Here is a 24125-nt window from a genome sequence, read left to right as displayed (position 1 = left end):
AGGACCAGATCTGACCAAACAACTATTATAAAACCAATCTAAAAAATAATAGATCACAACCATTCCTCAAGAATGGAGATCAAGCATCCTAATACCACTCTTTAAAAACGGAGACAAATCGGATCGCGAGGAATTAATTTATTAAACACAGCACTAAAATTAAGAAAAAAGTAATAACAAATAAATTGAATGAAATTATAACACTAGCAGACAAACAACAAGGTTTTAGGTCGGGAAGATCATGCACAGACGCTATATTTATAATAAGGCAAGTGCAAGAGAAATCATTAGTATACAACAAACCGGCATATCTATGTTCCGTGGACCTTAAGAAGGCATTTGACTGGGTCAAATTAAAGGACTTTATCCACTTATTGTACGCAAGAGAGATACCTCTAGGAATAATCACAACGATTGAAAATATCTACCAAAACAACACAATAAAAGTAACAGTAGAAGAAGAACTAATCGACCCTATTGAAGCTGGCAATGGGATAAGACAGGAAGATTCCCTGAGTCCTCTATTGCTCAACCTTATTATGGATGAAATAATAGAAAAAGTAAGAACTAAAAAAGGATACCAAATGGAAGAAAAACAACTTAAAATAAACTTCTATGCAGACGACGCAATACTGCTGTCTCAAAGTGAAGATGATTTACAGCGCATGCTGCACCAATTTAATATAATCGCCAGAAAATTTAACATGTTAATTTCTCCAAAAAAGACAAAATGCATGGTTTTACAGCAAATTTACCAGGAGGTAAATTGGATCTGGAAGGTCAGATAATAGAACAATTGACGGCTATTAAATATGAGCAAACAGAGCCGCTGGTTGCCTGAATGAAACAATATGGAGAAATCAAAATATCGCGAAAGAAATGAAAGGCAGAATTTATAAAACAGTTATCACCAATAATGACATATGCGGCAGAAACACGACCTGAAACAGAGAGGACAAGGATGTTAGAAACAGCAGAGATGAAAACACTTGGAAAAATTGATGGTAAGACACTATGGGGCAGAGCTAGAAGTACAGATATATGACATAAATGCAAGGTGGAGAACATCAGGAACTGGATAAGATATAGAAGAATAGAATGGAACGATCATATAAGCAGAATGAAAACAAATAGAGTAGTAAAGAAGGCAAGAGACGGTTCCCAAATAGAAAGACGATCAGTAGGAAGACCACGAAAACGATGGAACAGCAACTTACTGGAGGTACATTTAAAAAACAGACAGAGTTCATGTCTACATAAAAAGAAGAAGATTATTGAAGATAATCGAATCAATATTAAACAACGTGTCAGCGAAGCTATAGAGCATCTTTACACACAGTAGAAAGGACAATTCCATAAACGAATATGTTAACACACGCAGATTTAAATCATTCACAAGAATTTCCTGCCACAACACCTGCTAACCGGAAAGCAACTGTGACAGACAACAAACAGGATCGCAGCCAATGGAGGCAGCAAGCCAATAATATATAGAGTGTCACCACGCCCTGACAAGGACTTAAGGAATGAGGAAGGGGTAAAAATTTTAGTTGTCAACACTTTAAATATTGGTCAAATATCTATGTGTGATCATTAAGTCAGACAAAATGGTAAAGCTAGAAAACCGTTAAACATTTAAAACATACATTGCCTAACAACTAACAAATACTTTGTAATTATGATAGTAGAAAACTGAGTTCTTTTCCAAACATTCAACATTAACACTGCTTTAAATGTTCTTCGTATGTCTCATCGTTTAAGGCCATTGGCGATCATCACGATCCATTTTACTCTGTCTGCAGCAGGTCTGAAGCGTTCTATTGTTGCTTTTCCACTCTACTGCTTTGAATTGTTAAACCAGGATGTGCGTCGTCTTCCCGGTCCTCTTTTTTCTTCCACTTTCCTTGTATAACCAATCGCACAACTCATATTTTTCATTTCTTAGTATGAGTGACTTTTTTTCATTTCTTAGTTACCAAAGTAGCTCATTTTTCTTGAATTTATAGTATTGAATATTTCTTTTTCTTTTTTCATCTTTCTTAATGTTTCCATTTTTTTACGTGTTGTGTACATAATATTTTCCACATTCTTCGATAATACCACATCTCAAAGCAGGCAAGTCTTTCTTCAGTTGCGTCCGTAATTGTCCAGGCTTCAACTCTATATAAAAGAGCAGAGAATACGTACTATCTCAATACTCTAATTCTAATTTCTATTTCCAGTTTTCCATTGCATAATACTTCTTTCATCTTATTGAAAGCACTTTTGGCCATCTCAATTCATCTAAAGCTTTTTCTTTAACGTAGATTGTTTCGTCTTCCAGCATATTTTTACTGACAATCATGATTTTTGATTTTTTTTGTGTTCAGATCCATTCCATACCTCTCACAATACTGCGTAGTGCGATCAACCGTGCAGCTCTTCTCTGCTGTCCACAAGAAGTATTGTATCATCAGCATATCTGAGATTATTCACTTGTGTTCCGTTAATTGATATGCCTTCATTGGTGTCTCTTTAAACATCTCTTCTGAACACATATTAAATCCCTTAACTCCCTATAGGTATCTCTTTAGATTTTTGTTGGTCTACTCGTATTTGGCTTTCTGATATCGGTATAAATTTATACTGCTTTAATTCCAGCCCAAAATGTATTTAAGTTATCTGAATAAGAAAAAAAATTAATGTCACAAAATCCAAATGTGCGCCCGATAATGTTTACGCCGGAAAAAAGAGAACGAATAAAATATGTGTTTCTATTCTTAGCCATCGAATGATGGATTATCTACGCTTTATTCAAACCGTAGAAACCTATTATTAAATCCGTCTTGTCCATTAGTTCATTATTAGATATAAGCAGATACATATTCTTAGAACGCGAATAAATATAATTGCAACTTTATATCTTTGTCGTCGTTTCAAGTCGTCAGTTCAAGTCTTTGCGATTTATTTTCTATGTGAATGACATTTATTGAGATTTCCACATTGGTGTGCTGGATATTCCTTTATAAGGGAGCGCTATTTATGTGTGTTTAATAATAAACAGAGTTTAATAGTAAATAACATTCATTTTTTATTCTCATCTTCATAATTTAATTCACTACCCCTAAAATCATTAAATATAATTTGTTTGTACTGAATTTTCAATTTGACTTAAAATAGTGTGTATATAATTTCCTTGCTACAAGTTCTTGTGAAGAAGTCTCATAGGAGTAACTCACGATAAAACAATTACTTAATTTTTAGAGTGCACAAAAAATAAGAAAAGTTGGAAAATTAATGAAAACGAAAGAAACTGGTAAAGTTAACGAGTTGAAAGGAGAGGCGATACAAATACTCCTGTCGTTAGAGACGAAAAAGCCACTGAACCTCTAAAAATCGAACAAATAAGCTAAATTTTGTTGAGAATGTCAATTTTGGGACCCAAAAAAAGTTTGCTACCCCTACTCCCGGGCTTTCTCCTAAAACTACCATCGTAGAGTGAGGGGGGAACCAAAAACATCGATTTACCAAGAATCTGTACACCGTAAAAAAATGGTTCAAACAAAAAATGTATAGCGATAATTTTAAACAAAAATGTATATTAGCATCTTTTCTGTAGAATGTACAGTTCTCTCAGAAACAACGCCTGAAGCCACCGGCGATTTTAAATTTCACGCTGTCAGTTACACGCGCGAAATCAATTTTTTAAATAGAATGTTTATCAACTCGACGGTAAAAATTCAGCTTGTTCGTATGATCTGTAGAGGTCAAATAACTAACGACTAGGTAAAAGACAATATTAAATAGAAATAGAGAAATTGAGATAGTCTTACAGAGAAGACCGTAAAGGAAAGATAGCAACACTGCCTCACTTATTTATTAACAAAGCATGCAGGTTTTTGCTTCCCATTTCAATGTCAGCAAAGCTCCTCTTTTATATCTTCTGAATAACTTATAAAGACTTGCGTTCGTTGTTACTATGATATTTTCAGTATTTAGATCTTTGCTAAAAAAAATGTTAAGAGTATAGTAAGAGTACAAAAGTTTTATAAAAGAGCGTTTCGTTTGTTGTATTGGATATAATCTTGTTTCCCTAATATCTAGTAGTTTGTGCCTATTGGAGTACTAGAAGGCCTTTTAAAACATATAAAGATAAAATATGCGTTTCATTTTAGGTTAAATTCTCTTCGTTTTTCGGTAATTTGTTTTACAATAAAAATATCGTCTTTAGTAAACCTGCCTTTTCGAAAACCGTATTGTTCTTCTCGTTTAATAGCTTCTTTTATATGATTTAATCTATTATTAATAAGTTTGGAGTATATTATATAGATTTCATTCATTAGTTTATGTATCGCTTTTTTACAAAGTGCTAGGGTTATATCTCAAATTATCATAGTGTTCCATTTTTCTTCTTAAGTGCCTTATTCATTCACTGAATGTTGGCGATCATTCGATCTTGTGTGGCTCTGAAAAGTGCGTGTAAGTCGAGGTTTGTCCATTCCCTTATATCCTTCCTATATATTCTTTAGTCACGAGTAATTATTTCTTTCGATACCTCTTTTTCCTTCAATGTTCCCCTCCATAATCATGACTCGTTATTTATATGATTTGTCCAGAGAATTTGAAGGATTCTCCTGAACACCCACATTTTGAAGGAGCCAAGGCAAATTATGACGTTAACTTTTATTGTCCAAATTTCCACTCCATACAGTAGCATTCTTTAAGAAGAAGATACAGTAGCATGGAGTAAATCTAGCATTTTACAAAACGGTACAATACGATTAAATTAAGACTTCTGTTGCTAAACTGAGTTCTCATATTTATAAATGTTGTTCTTTCCTGTTCAATTCTGTTACGGATCTCTGTGTCTGGGCCAAGCTCCTCGGTTATCCAGCCCCCGAGATATCTGAACTTGTACAGTTGACATCGGTATAGCGAAGGTTATTAACAACTTGCCCATTGATCTTTATACTATCTTCAGTATCTTAATGTTGAATTAACTGGACTTTATTAATGACATAATTGACGGTATGCTTGAAACCCTTTTTGCTTCGTTTCCAGCTTCCCAATATATTTCTTTGTTTTACTTCTCTCTTCTTTTGCCAGGACTATTTTAATTACTGCATTCTTCGTGTCATATCGCTTATCAATTGGTAATTCTCATCCTTCTTAAGTAGACACAAGAAGAGGTGAGTCGAAACAAGTTATGACGACCTCTTTTAGGCAGGAGTCTGCATAGAGGGGGTATAGAGAGTAAGTAGATGTGTGAGCTGTCGTGTACTTGTTGGTAAAAGCAAGGATGGTAAGGTAGTTGATCTGCATTTCATTCATTACTACTAAGCGCTATAAGCTTGTTTGCCTTATAAAGGCTATTGCTTGCGATATTCGAGGGTCAAGAGGGTTGATTCAAGTGTGTCAAAGCAGTCATCAGAAAGTTCGTTGCCTACTAAGTTTAGAAGCTTAGCTGATAGGAATAGAAAAAAGGATTTCCTTTGCTCTGATATTCGACCTTTCAATAGTTCTCAAAACGCACATTTTACTGAGGGTTTCGATATGATTTTGGATTTTAAAGATTTTGACTACTTGGTAGATTATTGCTCACGGATAATCCCGATCTTTACCCATAATGATCCTTAGGATTTTGCTCTCCGTTACCATGACTTGCTTTAATTGTTTTTTATTTATTGAGGAGTAGATTATTGCTCTTTACTCGACAATACAGAGCTGGAGACAGCAGAGCTGGTAAATGATTTATATTAGTAGTCTCTTAAGTAGTAACAAGGATTGTGAAGTCGGTGATATATTCTCTGGTCGATATCCTATCGGAATCGTTCATCAACATTTGAGTTTTCTGGAGTTTAGAATGTGGCTTAGAGTATATTTTGAAACTTTCAACCTTGTCTTGGGAATTGTTTATGTTACTGATTTTTGGGTGAAAGTGATCTTGTTCTTTTTGCCTTGTATTGAAACTTTTCAGATAGATTTTTGCTAGAATTTTTCATCACCACGTTAGTCCGGGCATTTTTCACTTGTTAATTTCATTGTAATCCTTTCTTGCTCATTATTTTCTTCTTTTTGTAATGATGAGTTTACCTGTAAATATTCCGTCTTTCTTAAGTGAACATAAGGAATAGGCGGGAAAACGTAAAATATATAGATATACTACAACCAATAATGTATAAATTACTCTAAAATGGAATTGAACTTGAATAAATACATACAAATATGAAATTAAATGTTTATTTGCAAAAACCTTAAAAACCGTTAGTTAACTGTTAGTATTTTAAAATTTAAAAGCCGAGTAACTACTAAATATTTTACTCACCCAAAACAATTAAGTTGTAAATTTAATCAACTTACCTGAAAAAAAAATAAAAAATATATTATAAAAATTTTTAAAAAATATTTTTTGACTAATATTACCGACTTTAATGTTATAAGTCGTTGTCGTCGTCTATTGGTATTGCTAGTTTCAAATCCAGTGACGGTAATTTCTCACCTAACGAAACAAATAGGATTTTGTGGCTAGTTCCAATTACTTTATAGACTTAAGTATTAAGAACATTTTCAATTTAACAGTTAAAATGTTGCCCCTTTGTTCTCATTTTTAACTGGTAATACTTATTTCTAGGTTTTTCACTAATGATGATTCTATGGAATTGAAAGCTCCTTATTAAGTTGTTTATTATAACATTTATATCATTACATAATTTAATAAAAATTATAATGTACCATCATTAATGAATTTTTTAAGATTCTTGCTGAGACGCTTTTGGTTGTTTAGATATTTTTGCGTATAAATAGAACCGATCAACATCAACTGAAATTCGGAATAAATGAAAATATAATTTTATTTAGACTTTAACACAAGGATGGACTTAATTTCGTAAATTTTGATTAGTATAATATAATTAGCTAATAGATGATTTAGCATAATAAAAAGTCTTTGATTAAAATTTTGTTTCGCTGTCGTAAGTGTGAGCAGTGTTAGCAACTATACTATAGTTTAGTTATAGTAGACATCTTCTTCTTTAGGTGCCGTCTTCTTAGCGAAGGTTGGCGATGACCTCTGCGAAGTCTTCCCTATTTTGGGCTTTCCTTATTAAACTTTGAAAGTCTAATCCTGTCCAATCTTTGATGTTGCGCAGCCAGGTTATTTGTCGTCTACCCGGGCCGCGTCTGCCTTCTATTATTATAGTAGACATACTATAATTAAACTCCTTTTTATTAGGTACTATCATCATGCCTATATAATATCCCTTAAGTCTACTATAATTCTCATAAACCTTATTTTTACGATGGAATTAGTTTCTAATAAAAATTAAATCATAAAAAAATAAAATAATGATGTCGCTGAAATTGTGGAATTCAACAGTTCACGGTATCAGATTTACTTTGTACGAGTGACTCATCCTCTTTAAGATATTGATGGATTAGACTCAGCACACCGATAAAACTAAAGTATATGAACCTCGATTGTGATGATGTGATGTAAACTACTAAACTATATACTTTATATTCTGGGTTTATATTACTTCTGAACCGGTAAAAACTCAAGACACACTTGTTTCCAGTTGTGTTCTCCGATCTTCTTAATGTCATCAGTCCATCTCATTTGTGGTCTTCTTCTGCTTCTCTTTCCTAACCATGGTCTCCATTGTTGTATTTCGTGATTCCATCTTTTATCCTTCAGTCGGACATTGTGTCCTGCGAAGCTCCTTTTTAATTTGGCACCAATTAAAGTGAATCAATAATCTATTGATTTCAAATTAAACTTTCAATTCAACAGTTTCATAAAACCAATTATTAACCATTATCAATTGAAGTAACATGGACTGCTCTAAAAACAAAGATACAAGAAGAAGACATCGGGTTCATAAAACAGAACAAAAAATAAGAATGGATAACGCAAGAGATCATGGACCTCATGGACGTAAGACGAAAACATAAAACAAGCCCAATAGAATACAAGCGAATCAACAAAATCATTAGAAAAAAGTGCAGGGAGGCGAAAGAAAACTGGATGTCAACAAAATGCCTAGAAATCGAACAACTTCTGGAAAAATACGACACCTTTAATATTCATAAAAAAGTAAAAGAAATGACAGGTAGACACAAAAAGAGACAAGCAACAATATTAAAAAATGAGAATAACGAACTAATTATGGGTACAGAAGACAAACTAGAGGGATGGAAAGAATACATACAAACTCGTTTTGACGACGATAGACCTTGTTCTCCACCATCCACAGATAATCGAATAAATGAAAAAGGCCCAGAAATAACCAAAGAAGAAGTGATTCACGCAGTAAAATCTCAGAAAGATGGAAAAGCCACCGGACCAGACAATATCAATGTCGAAATACTTAAACTAATTGCAGATAACGAAAGTAAACGCATATATTTAATAACAGCTCTATTCAATAAGATATATGACACAGGTAAAATACCAACAGACTGGCTAAAATCAACATTCGTAGCATTACCAAAAAAATCGAATTCCTCACAATGCGATGATTATCGAATATTAATCTTGATATATCATGTCCTTAAAACTTTTTTCAGAATTATCCATACACGAATTTACAAGAAGTGCTAGTTCCAGATGAGTGACACTCAATTCGGATTTCGAAACGGATTGGGAACACGAGAGGCTCTTTTTGCTTTAAATGTGTTAACGCAACGATGCAGAGACATGAATGTAGATGTATATGCATGTTTCATTGACTATCGAAAAGCATTTGACTGCGTTAACCATCAAAAGATGATCGAAATTTTGAGAACAACTGGAGTTGACGAACAAGACTTGCGAATTATCTCAGAACTATACTGGCACCAAACTGCAACAATTGAAATAGAGTACACAACATCCGAAGACATACAAATCCGACGAGGAGTGAGACAGGGTTGCGTCTTATCACCGCTACTCTTTAATTTGTATTCGGAGTCTATATTCAGAAAAGCATTGGACGAGGTCCAAGGCGAAATTAAGATTAACGGAATCAGCATAGACAACATCAGATATGCTGATGATACCGTCTTAATAGCAAGCAACGCACAAGAACTACAAAATATAATAAATGCGGTAGTTCACCACAGCGAAATGTTTGGTCTACATCTAAACGTTTCCAAAACTAAAACTTTAGTATTTTCAAAGACACCAATAAACGTACAGGTGTATGCCAAGGGTCAAATAATATAACAGGTAAATTCCATAAAATATTTGGGAACAAATATCAATAGTCAGTGTAATCCAAAAAAAGAAATCCTATCAAAAATCGAACAAGCAAGGAAAACATTCATGAGCATGAAAACATTTTTTACAAGATCAGACCTTAGTCTACAGCTTATAATCCGAATGATCATATGTTACGTTTTTCTGTCATACTGTATGGCTGTGAAAGTTGGACAATGGACTCTGAAATAGAAAAAAGAATAGATGCCTTTGAGATGTATATATACAAACGAATGTTGAGGATTCCATGGTTACAAAGAGTTACTAATGTTGAGGTGCTTCGTCGCATGTGTAAACAAAAAGAATTACTAAGAATAATCAAAGAGAGGAAAATGCAATACTTGGGTCATGTGTTGAGAGGCGAAAGATATTAATTACTTCAAGTTATACTGGAAGGAAAAGTACAGGGCAAAAGATCAGTAGGAAGACGCCAGAACTCGTGGCTGAAAGACCTGAGGAGATGGTTCGACCGCTCATTCGTAGAGATCTTTCGCGCAGCAGTTTCCAAAACTACAATTGCCATTTGGATCACCAACCTTCGAAAGGAGACGGCGCAATGAGAACAAGATCCATTATTTAATGGCGACAAAATTGAATTTGATGATTATTTTTTCTCATCTACTACAATTTTTCTCCAATTTACTATAATTTTATGGCCCAGGCACAATAATCCTAACTACAAATTTTTAACAAAGTATTCGTCCATATCGGTAACCCCTTTACGCGCGCTTATGAATTTTCGGTTTGCCAGCGGATGCTGAATGCTGAATTTAATAAGAGTAATTCCAAGAAATTAATCCAACAAAGTCTAGTTTTAATTTTAGATGGATCTTTTGATGTACGTGTCTCCGTCCTCTCTCCCCCTCGTTACCAACTCTTTGAGTGCGACTTTTCTTAGAGCCGTGATGGCATTTTGATTCGGTTTTCATTTTCAGGTTGACGAGCGCCGCCACGTGTTATGACTCATTAAAACAAATTATTTTACTTAAATGGACCGCAGCCTCAATTGAACTTTTTTTCATGGTCGAACAATTTGTAGATCAGTGAACGCCTGCGTAGGTATAGTCGAAAATAAACCTGAGGTCCGACTATTTTCGTGTTCCAACAATTTGATATATTATCTTAATAAAGAAATGTGACGAAACCTCGATATTGTGAATAAATACATCGTTCAACATAAATCATGTTGGTATAATATCGATAACTTAAATATTGAGAGGCCTTCTATATACGCTTGTCGAGCACTGGTGATTGACACATCAGTCCAGACTTTGTCAACAGTATGACGAGCGTTTACCCAAGTTCATCCAAATAGTAAATAGTGCGGTCTTGCTGCATAAATTGTGTTATGGCAAGTATCGCAAGTATCATCACTTCCACGATATAATTTTCTTTTTTTTTCTTTTAAATTATTTGTGTGAGATTAAAAATTGATTTATTTCAATACTACCTAGCTTCAAAGTAAATAGTTTTCTTTAGATTTCATATTTCAGCGTTTTCTGAAAATTTCTGTAAAATTTTTTGAACTCTCGGAAGCACATTACTAAAAAAAACTGTAAAAAATTCGTCGAATCATGTTCTTATGTTCATCAGTGATTTCATGGTACACTTTTTCACCTTTGATAAGATTTTGGTAGTCTAAATTCACTATTCTTTTGGCGATGTTCTTTTAAAATATTATAGACAGATGATTTGTTAAAACCTAAAATTATTTTTATCCAGATTTAGCTATACGACTCTCAATTTCTCTAAGAGGAAAATTCACTACTTTTGTGTTATAGAGGCCTATAAGTGGAGCCAATATAGGTGACTTGGTATGCTGGAGTATCTCCCAAAAATTTTCGTACACATCTGGCCGTTGAGTTAGTATTAATAATATAATACTATTACTAGTGTACCTGTAGCTACAGCAGTAAATTTAAGGACACTCTCACAACTCTTCTCTCCCTTATAACTCCTCGGAAGCTTTTTTATATATATTAAATCTTACACATTTTTTCTCAACAGGAGATTTTGTTTTTTTTTTCTTGTAGGCTAAAGAGCATTTGCATCCATACTTAAAACAATTTAACAGACAGCAAATGGCATGCAAACTGACGAGTAGTGACGAGGCGAAATTCTAACATAAACTGATTTTATTTAAATACACGGTGGTTTACACGGCTTCTCCGGTTCAGTTTTGAAAGCAGCGAACCTTGTGGACAGCCAATGATGACATTGCCATATGGACATAGGCAAAAAACCAATAAAATACACCAATAGCTGTAAATATTTTATTATAAGAACGAATCGTATAAATATTCCATATATTTGCTTAATAATTTTGAAAATGCATACTATTAGATTCTTTAAAATAAATTGTTAAATAAATAAATGAATATATATTAAATAAATAATTAAATAATTAATAATAAATATATACATTATAAACTTTAAATACGTAGCCCCCACAGGAAGAAGACCCTTAGGACGTCCACGAATGCGATGGAGAGATAATATATGGTCAGATCTAAGAACAATGGGGCTGCCCACTGACCCAACTATTATGGAAGACCGTTCAAGATGGAAGCAAGTTGTGCAGTCAGCCAAAACCCACCTCGGATTGTAGTGCTACGAGAAGAAGAAGAATACGTAGTCCTTGATTTGATTGGTGTAGTGAACCTCAGATTAATTAATATGGTTTATTTTCTTCGAATCGCTTGTGTTTCATGTCAGCACAAATAGTGGTCTTACCTGTTATTGTTATGTTGATATCTACATTGATGATAGATGTGTTTAAAGCCTTGCATACTTCATTCATGATGTCAACTGTCACTACTATGTAGAAGTAGTAACCCAGTATAAAAAGTAAAAGGGGAAAATCACAGTGGTTGATAGTATACTATAGTTTATAAAAACCTACAGACAAGTAAAGACTTTTGGTGTATAATGGTATATTTTATTAAAAAAATATTTAAAATAACCACCTCATCCGATAGTGGCACCTGTGCCAGAAGAGACCGTCAGGCAGATGTGTAACTTAGGTAAAAACAATTCTGGCCCTGATGGCATTCACAGAAGATGCCTACAAAAAACTCTCAGAGATGCTGCTTACAAACATAATCAATGCATGCCACTTGTTGAACTACTTTCGTACTTCTTGGAAAGTAGCCAACACGGTCATGATTCCCAAACCAGGGAAATTTCGCAACCGGCACTGAATCCTACAGACCTATCTCACTACCACCAGCACCATAGGTGTTTACGAGAAGATCCTAAAGGAGAGACTCATAAAATTCTTAGACGCACATCTTCTCATCTCCAAAATGCATTCATTGAAGCAGCAACCTTCATATCACAAGCCCTCAACGAAACAAATAGATACGCCTTAGGCATCTTCCTTGATGTCCAGAAGGCCTTCGATCAGGTTTGGTACACTCCGCCGTACTGGGCTGCCTATCCCCTTCGTAAAAATAATCCACTTCTATCTTTCCAATCGGGCAATCTGTCTCAAAGTCGCTAAAACGCTATTAACACCATTCACTCCCCAAGCTGGAGTCCTCCAGGGCTCAATTCTTGCATCAATATTATACACAGTCTACAACAGTGACATCGCCCACCCGTTGACTAAATCAGAGTTCATATTATTATTTGCTGACAATAATGCACTCCTCTCTGCAGGAACACACAGTGGGACGCTGAGGCAGGCGTCTGTGTTCGACAGAGCACAGGACCAGTTAAACGGAATTGTCAGGTGGTGCAACAAATGGAGTGACACACTCAATCCCTCCAAAAATCAATTAATTTTAACAAAACCAGATAACCCTCCAAGAAGAAACTTTTGATTACAGAAACTCGGTGTCGTACTTGGGAGTTCATTTTAGCAGGACACTCAACTGGGACATTGACATCAAAGACACCTTAGAGAAGGTAAGAAAAACAGAAAAAAAGCTAGACTCCGCGGCGTACTGTCTGGAAAACTCAGAAATACCTCTAATAAAACTCTCTTGCACAATTACAAGACTTTCATTAGACTTATCATCGAATACAAGGCGTGTGTCTACGCGTCACTAAATTCTCGCCAAACCAACGCCATTATGCGTATATGCGCCAAATTGCGAATATAACATCAATAAAGGATAGAGTCCGATCTCTCAGCAAAACATACGGCCTCCGTACAATAGCTGGCTCCAACAACAGAGCTAAGGCTAAACTCTAACGTCTTCCGGCCCCCGCCGAGGGCACATATTCACCACGCACATATATATACTCAGCATATATATATATATATATATATATATATATATATAAATCAAATATTATAGGCTATATCCATATATTCGCTTCCTGTTTTAAATTATAAACCGTTTTGTATTCATATATTAGTTTGGTTTCGTATTTAAATGTTTATTAATAGCAAGATGTTAATTTTTTATTTTCGAGTTTATTGCCTTAGGAATGACATAACGCGGTCTCCATGATATTTATATTTAGAAATTTTTTGTTCAATTAATTTACCGATTTAACATATCAAGCTCAATTAGTGCTTATTAATTTTTAATTCATACACCTCAGGCTCTGCATGACCTTTCTGGTCGTTTCTAGAAGACATGGTGGCTATTTTGAGCGACGTAATACGATTTCATCGAGTAGGTCTATAATTTAATTTTAATTACCATTTATATATTTCTTTTTAATTTCATCTATTATGACACTCATATTTTTATAGCATCAATTAAGACGATGCCTACGTGATACATCTGGAAATTCCGTTTCTGCTATTAAAATTGGTTTGATAAAAGGATATATTTCCTTTCGTATTCTTAAGTTGTTAACTTTATTACAATGTAGTATTTATCAAGATCAATCTAAATACAAAATATTATCATTCATGATTGATAGATTCCAAACGCTTACATAGGAGAACATGGGATCAGGTTTATACGAAATTATAGGAGAAGATAGAAAAAGAAGCTGAATTAACTACTATATTTAATGAGAATAAACAACATGTACATATTTTCAGAACCATATTAAGAAGTTGAATTGTCAGACACTTAGGAAGAGTAAGGCTATACGTAATTTAAAATTAAATATGAGAAAAAGCAGTTGATTTTAAATGTGAAGGAGCATCTATTAGGTTAGTCAATATTTTAGGGCAAGTGAAAAAAATATATAAAGGGGTCTTAAATTTGTGGCATTTGACGAAAATCCATATAAAAAACACGTGCATAAAAAAGTTTTAAGACGTACCTATATTATAACGCTAGTATAATACAATATCGTAAATAAATACGATTTGTTGATATATTTGCCCATAACTTTTAAATAAAAAATACAGGGTGTTCAATTTAAAATCTCTGACCTCGGTTCGGCACTGTGTTTTGGAGGACAGTGTATAAATGTGACTAATTTTAAAAAATAAGTAATATATATATATATATATATATATATATATATATATATATATATATATATATATATATATTTGTGCTTTTTTAGATAAGACCATAATCTGTTTAAATACTGATAACCGGCGAATTTGTGTTGAGCTGCACTACTAGCACATTTCCGTCCCATACATCCATTCGCGAATTCGCTGGTGGCAGTGTTATGTTTTGGGTAGGTATTATGGCAGCTGGACGCTGTGTCTGGAGCACACAAGATATTCGCCGTTTGTATATTGCCGATATTCGTATTCGCAGAGCTCCGAAGGAATCATCCTACAACCCATCATGAACTTACAATTGACTGTAGAGAAGAATGGGAAAATCTGCTACAGGAAATGATTGATCGACTTGTTAGCAATATTAGAGCTAGAATCCAGGTTTGCATCGATGCCCGTGGTGAAAATACAGGATATTAAAATTGTTAAATGCATTTTAATTACTAATATTTTTTTTAGTATTTATGTTTATGTAATAGTTTCACCCATCACCCAACGTTATGGGTGATGCATAACTTCGCTTTAATTACTCTTTATGATATATTTTGAAATCAATCTGCAATAGGTAGATTACCTTCAGCATCACATGTTTCTGTTTCTTGTGATACAGCATTCATTATAGGCCATAGCGTTTTCCATGATGATTGGATTAAGCCAGGTGAAACAGAGCTCCATACGTGAACGAGAACGAATATAACAACCGTCAAAATAAATTTTCTAAAGTTCTGGGTTATGTCACCATCCTGAGAAATAACATGGATGAGCAATTTGTTTTTATACAAAGACTTTTTTTTGGATAAAATTTTGATCTATCAGCTGCGATAAAGCTGAGGTGAGCAGTTTGGTGGTAACAAGATGGTTTAGACATTACCCTCACTTGATCTAACTTCTTGTTCATTTGGGTGACATTGTCAAGTAAGAGTTAAGCTTTTGTGGGCAAGATGGATCTTTTCATAAACTTCTTCACTTCTGTTACAAAGTCTTTATGCAACTATTTACTAAATTTATCTCTCGTGACTCAACTTTTAAATTGGTTCTTGAAGCATATTGACAGAAAAATGTTTTTGAATGCGTTGTGATTTTTAGCTTTACCAATCACTTGCGAATCCAATTTTTATATTCCAGTGACATTTGAATAGCAAATATCTGTGATTTCATCTTTACTCACTTTACAACCTGATGCGCACGCCTCTTTAGAGAATATGAATATTTTGTTTGGCAATAGTCTCCAAAACAGACAATTTTCGTCTGCGTTATAGATTTGGCCAGAAAGATCCAGTTCTTCTACTTTATCTTTAAATTACTGGATCTGTATTTATAAAACATATACTTTTTCACCCGTTATAGTTAACAGACAAATAGCAAATCGCTTCTTAAATTTATCCAGCCACCCAATACTGGCAGGAAAATTATCTATATTTTTGGGAAAATTATCTATATTATTTAACATGGAAAAATTACAATGACGAAATCTTATAGCTATCCGGCTCAATTAGGATTGATTGAATACTGATTTGAGTACTCAATATTGAATGCTTAAAATTATATTTTGTAGGGAGGGAATAAATCATCATCTTTGACGGTTACAAATTATAAACAGTCCATAAAAGATAAACAAAAACCAATCTCCTAGAAAGTTGTATCCAAGAAAGATAATTGCTGAAATACTACTGACAAAAAGTCTTATATGATAAAATTACGGAATTTCGAGGCCAGAAATAGTAAATACGAATGTTTAATTTATTTTCTTAAAATATTGGTGTATATACAGTGTGTGACACTAAATTAGACTATTTAATTTTATATTTCATTTCATTTAGAATTTGGAATACCAAAAGGATTGATAGAATTGGTAATTTCGAACTCGAAATTTTTGGTGATGCAGGTATCGTCAAAAAAACAATCAAAACCATCAAAATAAACCGTCTAAGATGGGTGGCCCACGTTATGCACATGGATGAAAATGGTCCTTCTAAAATAGCCATGCTAAATAAGCCGCTAGAAGACAGGAGTTCCCAGGAAAGTATGGAATAATGTTTTGAGGCAGACCTGGCTCACAAACGGCTGCAAGGCCAACTGATGATAGATAATTTTATATTTACTTAATACGAAATGATATAATGAGCACTATACACAACAAGATCAAATTAAAAAACTTAATATATACCTGCAATAGTTCTAATAATCGTGCCTTCTTTAAACCAGGGCTGTAGTATTTTAAAATTTGGTTATGAAACATCCTAACTCTAACAAAATTATTGTTACTGTAGTACTAGAATACTTTTGTGTGTTTGTGCTTTATCTTGAAAAGATTATTATTCCTGGTTTTAGTCACGAATTATTACACTTAATTAATATTTAAAACAGCGGCAGCGAAGAGGATTGCAATAAAGAAACTACAATTAATTCTTCAATTCAATTAACACTTCTCAGTTATGATCCAATACTAACAAGAGAGAACAGATGTGAGGCTAGATAATCACAAAAACAATGAAGACTCAGTATTTAAAATAGAAGACTGAGAAGTATATGGTCCGGTACAAGTACAAGAGGAGCACATTGTACCATTAATAAAAAGTAAGAAGCTGGTAAGGCTGGTTCGTGTAAAGAGAGTAGAAGACTCTTCTTCTTGTTCGGTGTTTTCCCATTATAAGTTTGCAGTTTTAACTCTCCACAGCTTTTGATCTTCCCAATCACCTCTGAGATCGCCCTCCTTAATTACATTCTCTATACAGTGGAAATCGCTTATAAAATCATCAGTTACAAAGAAACATCGCCTAAAGCGTCCTTGTATTAGGACCCCCTAGAAGAAAAATTATCGGTTACAACGGCAGCTACGTGCCAAACGTCAGCATTCGTCCTCTTCTCGCCTATAACTTGAGCAGATTCTCTTTTTTCGAAATCCATTGTCAGGCTTAAAAAGTGTCTGCTTATGAACGTTAGTAACTCTTTTTGGTGTACAACAGTGAAACTGATTTGAGACTTTCGTATTTGAGTCTTAGCTGAAAAGCTAAGCTGATTGTAATCAGTTTTCTATCAAAGAAAATGCTCACATCTTCCTCTGCGGAGGTTTCAAGACTCCTGGGCCAGTTGTGGAGGTATGAGACAGGCTGGGCTCCACATGGTGGGGTAGTGAGTGCCCTAACGTTAAAAAATACATTGCAAATAATTCTCGAAAGGTTTAATTATTCGAACTGTTGTTAGTATTATTGAACAGCGATATTAAATAGGAGAGTTTTTTTAATTTGTTAAAAATGGTCTATTCTATTGTAGAAGGTTGAAATTATTTTCATATTTTTTATAAATGGAAAGTATTTACCAACTTCATCACTCAAACGTATTAAAACTAGTGAAACGGGATCGTTTTACAAATATGCATAATACTGTTTCTTTTTAGTCTCGTAAGGTAAACTTCCTCAACTGATGCAATGGGCGAGGGAGCGTCCAATCGCGAATTAACTAGAGCCACGCTCACACTCCATTGCTCATATTCACTCGGTCACGTTCACGTCCGAAAAGGTTACTCACGCTCACGAAGGGTCACATCGTTAATCCCCCTATTTCACGTAATGCTCATCACACTAATCTAAATCAGAGAGATAGATAGCATCAAAATATCATCACTGTAAGGCAACATTAGAAGAACTAGCTCCTGGTCACGATGAATCATGGATTCTCTGGAAATCCCTTAACAGACTATGAAACGGGACTACAGATATAAATATATATACCAAAAAATGCAGCTTCGAAGACCTAATGGATACAACGTACTGGAATTGACGTCATTATCTACTGGTCCAAGCGTACCTAACTTTATAGCTGTTATAGAGGTACATATTTAATGTCCATATATTTTATTTATGTTTGTAATTTGAAGTAATTTCAAGCTTTGAAATGGAATGGAAAAATACTAGAGACCATAATTACTAATATCAATACCATAATAAAGTAGAGAGTAGACTCGGACCTGAACCTGGATAGTTCTATTATGAACCGGGTTTAGTTGAAATATTTAATGAACCAAATGAATTGAAGTTCCAAAATAAAGAATTTATCAAAATTGCTGCTTATCTTTGATAAAAGGGAGAATTCTATTGAAAAATAAGTAATAATAATAATAATCAATAATCAATTTGAAAATAATCATTGCTGTTGATAATTTGGAAGGAAAACAGATCCACGGGATAACAAGACAAACACTGCAATGTTGGTCATGTAATACGAGGTCCAATATAAAGTTTTTTTAAGTTGTAATCCGGAAAACTATTTTAAATAGTGAGATGTACTGCTCGTGTAAAGCGAAAACCAAGTTTAGGCAACAATAAATGAGATAAAAGTATGACAGGATGACAGCAAACGTCAGATAGAAGTAATAGAACATGAGAACTAACAGGAAAAAGGTTTAAAACAAAATTTATTGTGCTGTTTTTGTATTTTATTTTTTTATTTTACCCTTTAAAATATTGGGTAGTACGTTTATAGATTAAATATTATCCTAGAAGTAAAACTAATGGTCCCCTCCTAGAATAAAAACCCCCTTTTTAAATATCACGTTCTCGTATGTATAGCGATACAGAGTGTAATTTGAATATTTATATTAATTGGTTATTTACATTAATTTATGGAAGTTTCTACTTGATAAAAATTTATTAATATGCGCAATATTCTTAATGAACAATAATAAATGGCGTCACTTGATGATAAAACTTCAGCATTAGCATTAATTTTCTTACTTTGCACAAATTATATGAATATTTAGAATTTACGACTTGACTATGCCGAATGGGCTGAATATTAAAATTATTATTTTTGTTATAGAACGAAGTCGAGTATTATAAAACGGTCATGAATTTATGCAAAAGTGTTGCGATTACGTTTTACGATTATTTGTCGGGTTTTCGAATTTATAAGTAAATATTTTTTCTGAGAATTTACTTGTCTATTTATTACAACGATAATAATAATACATGGCTAGTCAACATTCAAATAGTAAGTATGCCATAATGCTTATAATAAATAAATGCACGTTCAGAATTCCTAAAACAAAGTGATAAATATACTCAAGATGCGTTCAAAATCCTTACAATAAAGATCTGCAGATATTATGTAGGAAGGTGTAACTTGTAGAACCGATCGTTATAACGTCCACTGTTAATCACAGCATTAGAAGTAAAGGCCAACGTAAAGTACCATAGTTCGGCAACTACCTGTTGCAAAAAGAATAAAAGATATAATTGTTGCGTTAGGCATTTTTAGTATTTTAATCACTGCTGTAGTATTAAAGTACTATAAAAAACTGAGACAAAAATACAGTGATCCAAAAATATTAGAAGTATCAAAAATATTACATTGCAATAAATAATTGCTTTCAATAGAAAACTAGGGCACACGTATTGGATAACATGCGTGTCTTGTTTCAAAACAATTTTGCCACACTTTAAGTTAACTTTGTAGATTCAGCTGTTTTATCAACATACTTGGCTTAGTAACGATTTGATGTGTAATAGAATTCTGATGTTATAAAAAGGTAACCAGAAAGGACTCGGGTCACTTAATAATCGTAATTCATTCATAGTCGTTATTCGTAATTTAAGACGTAAGTACGTAATTAATTAAGTAATGTCATGCAGTATGAGTTATCCCGCTGTAAATAGTAGTGAGTAAATATGATACATCACAAGTTAATATATATTTACCAATCCTCTCGCAAGTAGTCATGATGTAGTTGCGTACAAAAGTATCGGCTATCGATTTATACATTGGTATATTGTAATAGCAAGCAACGAACAAGAACTACAAAATATAATAAATGCGGTAGTTCGTCATAGCGAAATGTTCGGTTTACATCTAAATGTTTCCAAAACTAAAATTCTAGTATTTTCAAAGATACCAACAAACGTACATATGTACGGGAAGGGACAAATAATGGAACAGGTAACTTCCATAAAATATTTGGGAGCAAATATCATCAGCCAATATGTAAAATTATTGCAAATACTGAAAAATATCGGAATAGATGACAAGGATATTCGTGTCATTAAAAATTTGTACTGGAATCAAACTGCTATCGTAAAAATTGGAGATAACTACACCGATGAAATCTCCATACAACGAGGAGTCAGACAAGGTTGCATTTTGTCGCCAACATTGTTCAATGTTTACTCGGACCAGTTATATAAAAAGGCACTTGAGGGACAACCATATGGAACAAAAATCAACAGGGAACTACTTAATGTGATTAGATATGCAGACGATACAGTAATTCTTTCAGATAATATTGAAGGTCTCCAAATTCTCCTTGATCGTATTCACGAGGTAGGAGAGGAAATGGGCATAAAAATAAAGTCAAACAAAACCAAATTTTTAGTGTTTAGTCGTGACCCACATCCCGATGCAAAGCTTCAATTAAACGAAGTCCAAGTTGAGAAAGTCCACAAAATGACATATTTGGGAACTGTGATAACGGACCAACTAGATCCAGACATAGAAATAAAACGTAGAATAGCAATGACTAAAACTACTTTTATGAAAATGAAGTCATTTCTTTGCAATAATCATGTCAGTTTAGAACTAAGACAAAGAATGGTTCATTGTTATGTTTGGTCCGTACTTTTGTATAGTAAAGAAGTGTGGACGCTAAAAGTATCGATCATGAGCAAAATTGAAGCATTGGAAATGTGGGTTCATAGACGAATGCTGCAGATACCTTGGACAGCAAGGAAAACTAATGAAGAAGTACTAAGGAGCGTCAACAAAGATAGAGAACTGCTAAAAACCGTTAAACATCGAAAAATGTCTTATCTGTGACATATAGTAGGAAGTCGATATAAAATATTACAACTGATCCTTAAAGGCAAAATAGAGGGCCGTAGAGGTGTAGGAAGAAAACAAGTTTCTTGGTTAAAAAACATTCGTGAAGGGACACAGATAACAAATGCAGGACAATTATTCCATATTGCAGAAGATTGAGAAGCCTTCGCAATGGTGATCGCCAACGTCGGATAATTCTGATATGGCACGCGAAGAAGAGAAGAAGAATCAACAGCCAGTGTAACCCAAAAAAACTCCTATCAAGAATCAAACAAGCGAGGCAAACACTCATGAACAAGAAAACATTTTTTACAAGATCAGACTTTAGTTTAGAGCTCAGAATTCGAATGATCAGATGTAACGTTTTCTCTGTTTTGCTGTATGGCTGTGAAAGTTGGACAATGGACTCTGAAACGGAAAAAAATAGATGCTTTTGAAATGTATATACATATACAGACGGATGTTGAGAATTCCATGGATAAAAAAAGTTACTAATGGTAAGATACTACGGCGCATGAGAAAAAAAGCATTACTCAGCATAATCAAAGAGAGAAAAATACAATACTTGGGTCATGTGTTGAGAGGTGAAAGATATGAATTACTTCAAATCATATTGGAAGGTAAAGTGCAGGGCAAAAGATCAGTTGGAAGACGCTAGAACTCGTGGATGAAAGACCTGAGGAGATGTTTTGACCGCTCATCCACAGAAATGTTTCGTGCAGCAGTTTCCAAAGCTACAATTATTGTCATTTGGCCAAGTATGGTCCAATGATTCCACCAGATCATAAAGCACACCAAACAGTCAGTTTTTCTGAATGTAATGGTTTCTCAACATACATTTGAGGATTATCCTAACTCCAAATAAGGCAGTTTTGTTTGTTCATGTAGCCATTCAACCAAAAGTGAGCTTCATCGCTAAACAAAATTCGCTTATGAAAATCGGAATCAACGGCAATCTCGTTTTGGACCTACTCACCGAATCTACGAATCTATGCCTTGATAGGTGATGATGTACCTTTAATTCTTGCATGAGTTGGATTTTGTAAGCACGCAAAGCAAGATCTTTCCGAAAAATCTGCAATAAAGTCGATGGACACGTATCCAACCGCTGTGCATGATGGCAGATAGACTGATTCGGGTCTTCCTGTATGCTACGCTCTACAGCAGCAACAACTTCTTCTGTACACACTGTACGACGTATCTGTGGATGCATATTATCATTTAGAGTAAACGTGGTGCAAAAACGTTCCATGGTTACTCGAATTACATGCTCTGATGGACTATGATGTTGACCACCATTTGGAAGTGTTGTTCAGGCGTCCAGTCTATTCATACTGAAATGCCAAACCAAACTTAACATAAATCACTTGACAGCTGTCAAAATGGTCAACAGTTTAAAAAGTGTTTCCCACTTACATTTCTATATCTCTAAAAAAACACCCTTTACTAGGACCAAAGAGGGAAAACGAAGAGGATGCAAGACAATGGATGAATCACGAAATACAAGAATGGACGGATCAGGAGAAGATAATTAGAGCAACAAAAGCACAAAGAATTAGATGGTATAGACACATAATGAGAAGAGAGAAGAGCAACCCATTAAGAGTTATAAAGGAATGGGTACCACCAGGTAAAAGAACCAAAGGCAGACCTAAACTGAGATGGAGACAACAAGTGAAAGAAGACTTAAGAGGTATGGAAATTAGAAATATAAAAAGGACGATCAAAGAGAGAGAAGAATGGAGAAAAGTAGTGGAAACAGCGAAGTCACTCCAGAAACTGTAAAACCAAACCCAGAATGAGATGATCCCCCACACAAAAAGGATCTTTAAGTATAAACAGCTTTAGCTTCTTCGGAAGCATATAGCTTGTATATATATATATATATATATATATATATATATATATATATATATATATATATATATATATATATATACGTGAGCCTACCTTTTAGTAAGCAACAGCAGCTAAAGACTGTTCCATCTGGATGTGATAGAGATAATTTAATAAAAATTGTTTAATAGTTTTATTAACTTTGTAAAGAGCTCTTAGGGACTTAACTTAAACCTTTCAAGGTTAATTTTTTTATATATTTTTTCTCTTGTATAAAACTACTTTTCATTTATCAGTAATTAAAATTCGTATTAATTTTGTTACCGTATGGATTTTGCTAATTTTGTTTAACAATTATGTTTTGTTTTTAATTGAATGAATTATTTATAACTCAGCATATTTTGCACAGCGCCAATATTCACATTCCTTAATCTACTGAGAATAACTCATCCTAGGTCAGACTAGTTTGAGTATTCCTTATGCGTTCTTACCTATCCTCAGAGAAGTCTCTAGTCTCTATATAGTCTGATTTTGTTCAATATTTGTTTGGTATGCTTATAACCACAATATTTATTATAAGGCACATAGAACTGCTCACTCTACTTAACTAAAGAGCCAATATCCAGTGACCATTGGATTTTGGCCTTTTTATTCTTAAGTCATTGAAGATTGGCCTTTACAAAAACATAACCTTAAAAAAATTGTTGTTGTTGTAATGACCGGTGAAGCTCTTCTGTGTTTTATTTTAAGTGAGTTTACTGAAAGTAAAGAAAAAAATGTATTCAAGCCGAACTAAAAGGCTCTTTTCTTTAATTAAAGACTCCGGACAAGTTGGTGATA

At 33.9% G+C, this 24125-nt stretch overlaps 1 protein-coding gene across 2 annotated transcripts in view; it reads right to left on the bottom strand.

The window, feature by feature from the left end:
- The window catches only part of retn (retained), a 656233-nt gene that overhangs the window by 541709 nt on the left and 90399 nt on the right, over positions 1–24125 (bottom strand). Inside the window, exon 1 of one of the 2 annotated variants that reach the window (XM_072540199.1) lies at positions 16807–16889. The exons of the other annotated variant lie outside the window; for it this stretch is intronic. Within the exon in view, the coding sequence (XP_072396300.1) occupies positions 16807–16878 (72 nt within the window). The 5' untranslated portion in view covers positions 16879–16889. Of the gene's footprint in view, positions 1–16806; positions 16890–24125 lie in introns of those variants that run through there. 2 annotated transcript variants of the gene reach the window in all.

Source organism: Diabrotica undecimpunctata, chromosome 8 (genome assembly GCF_040954645.1).
Source record: "Diabrotica undecimpunctata isolate CICGRU chromosome 8, icDiaUnde3, whole genome shotgun sequence".
Taxonomy (NCBI): domain Eukaryota; kingdom Metazoa; phylum Arthropoda; class Insecta; order Coleoptera; family Chrysomelidae; genus Diabrotica; species Diabrotica undecimpunctata.
Note: the sequence above shows the minus strand (reverse complement) of the source record. Positions and strands in the feature narration are given on the sequence as shown.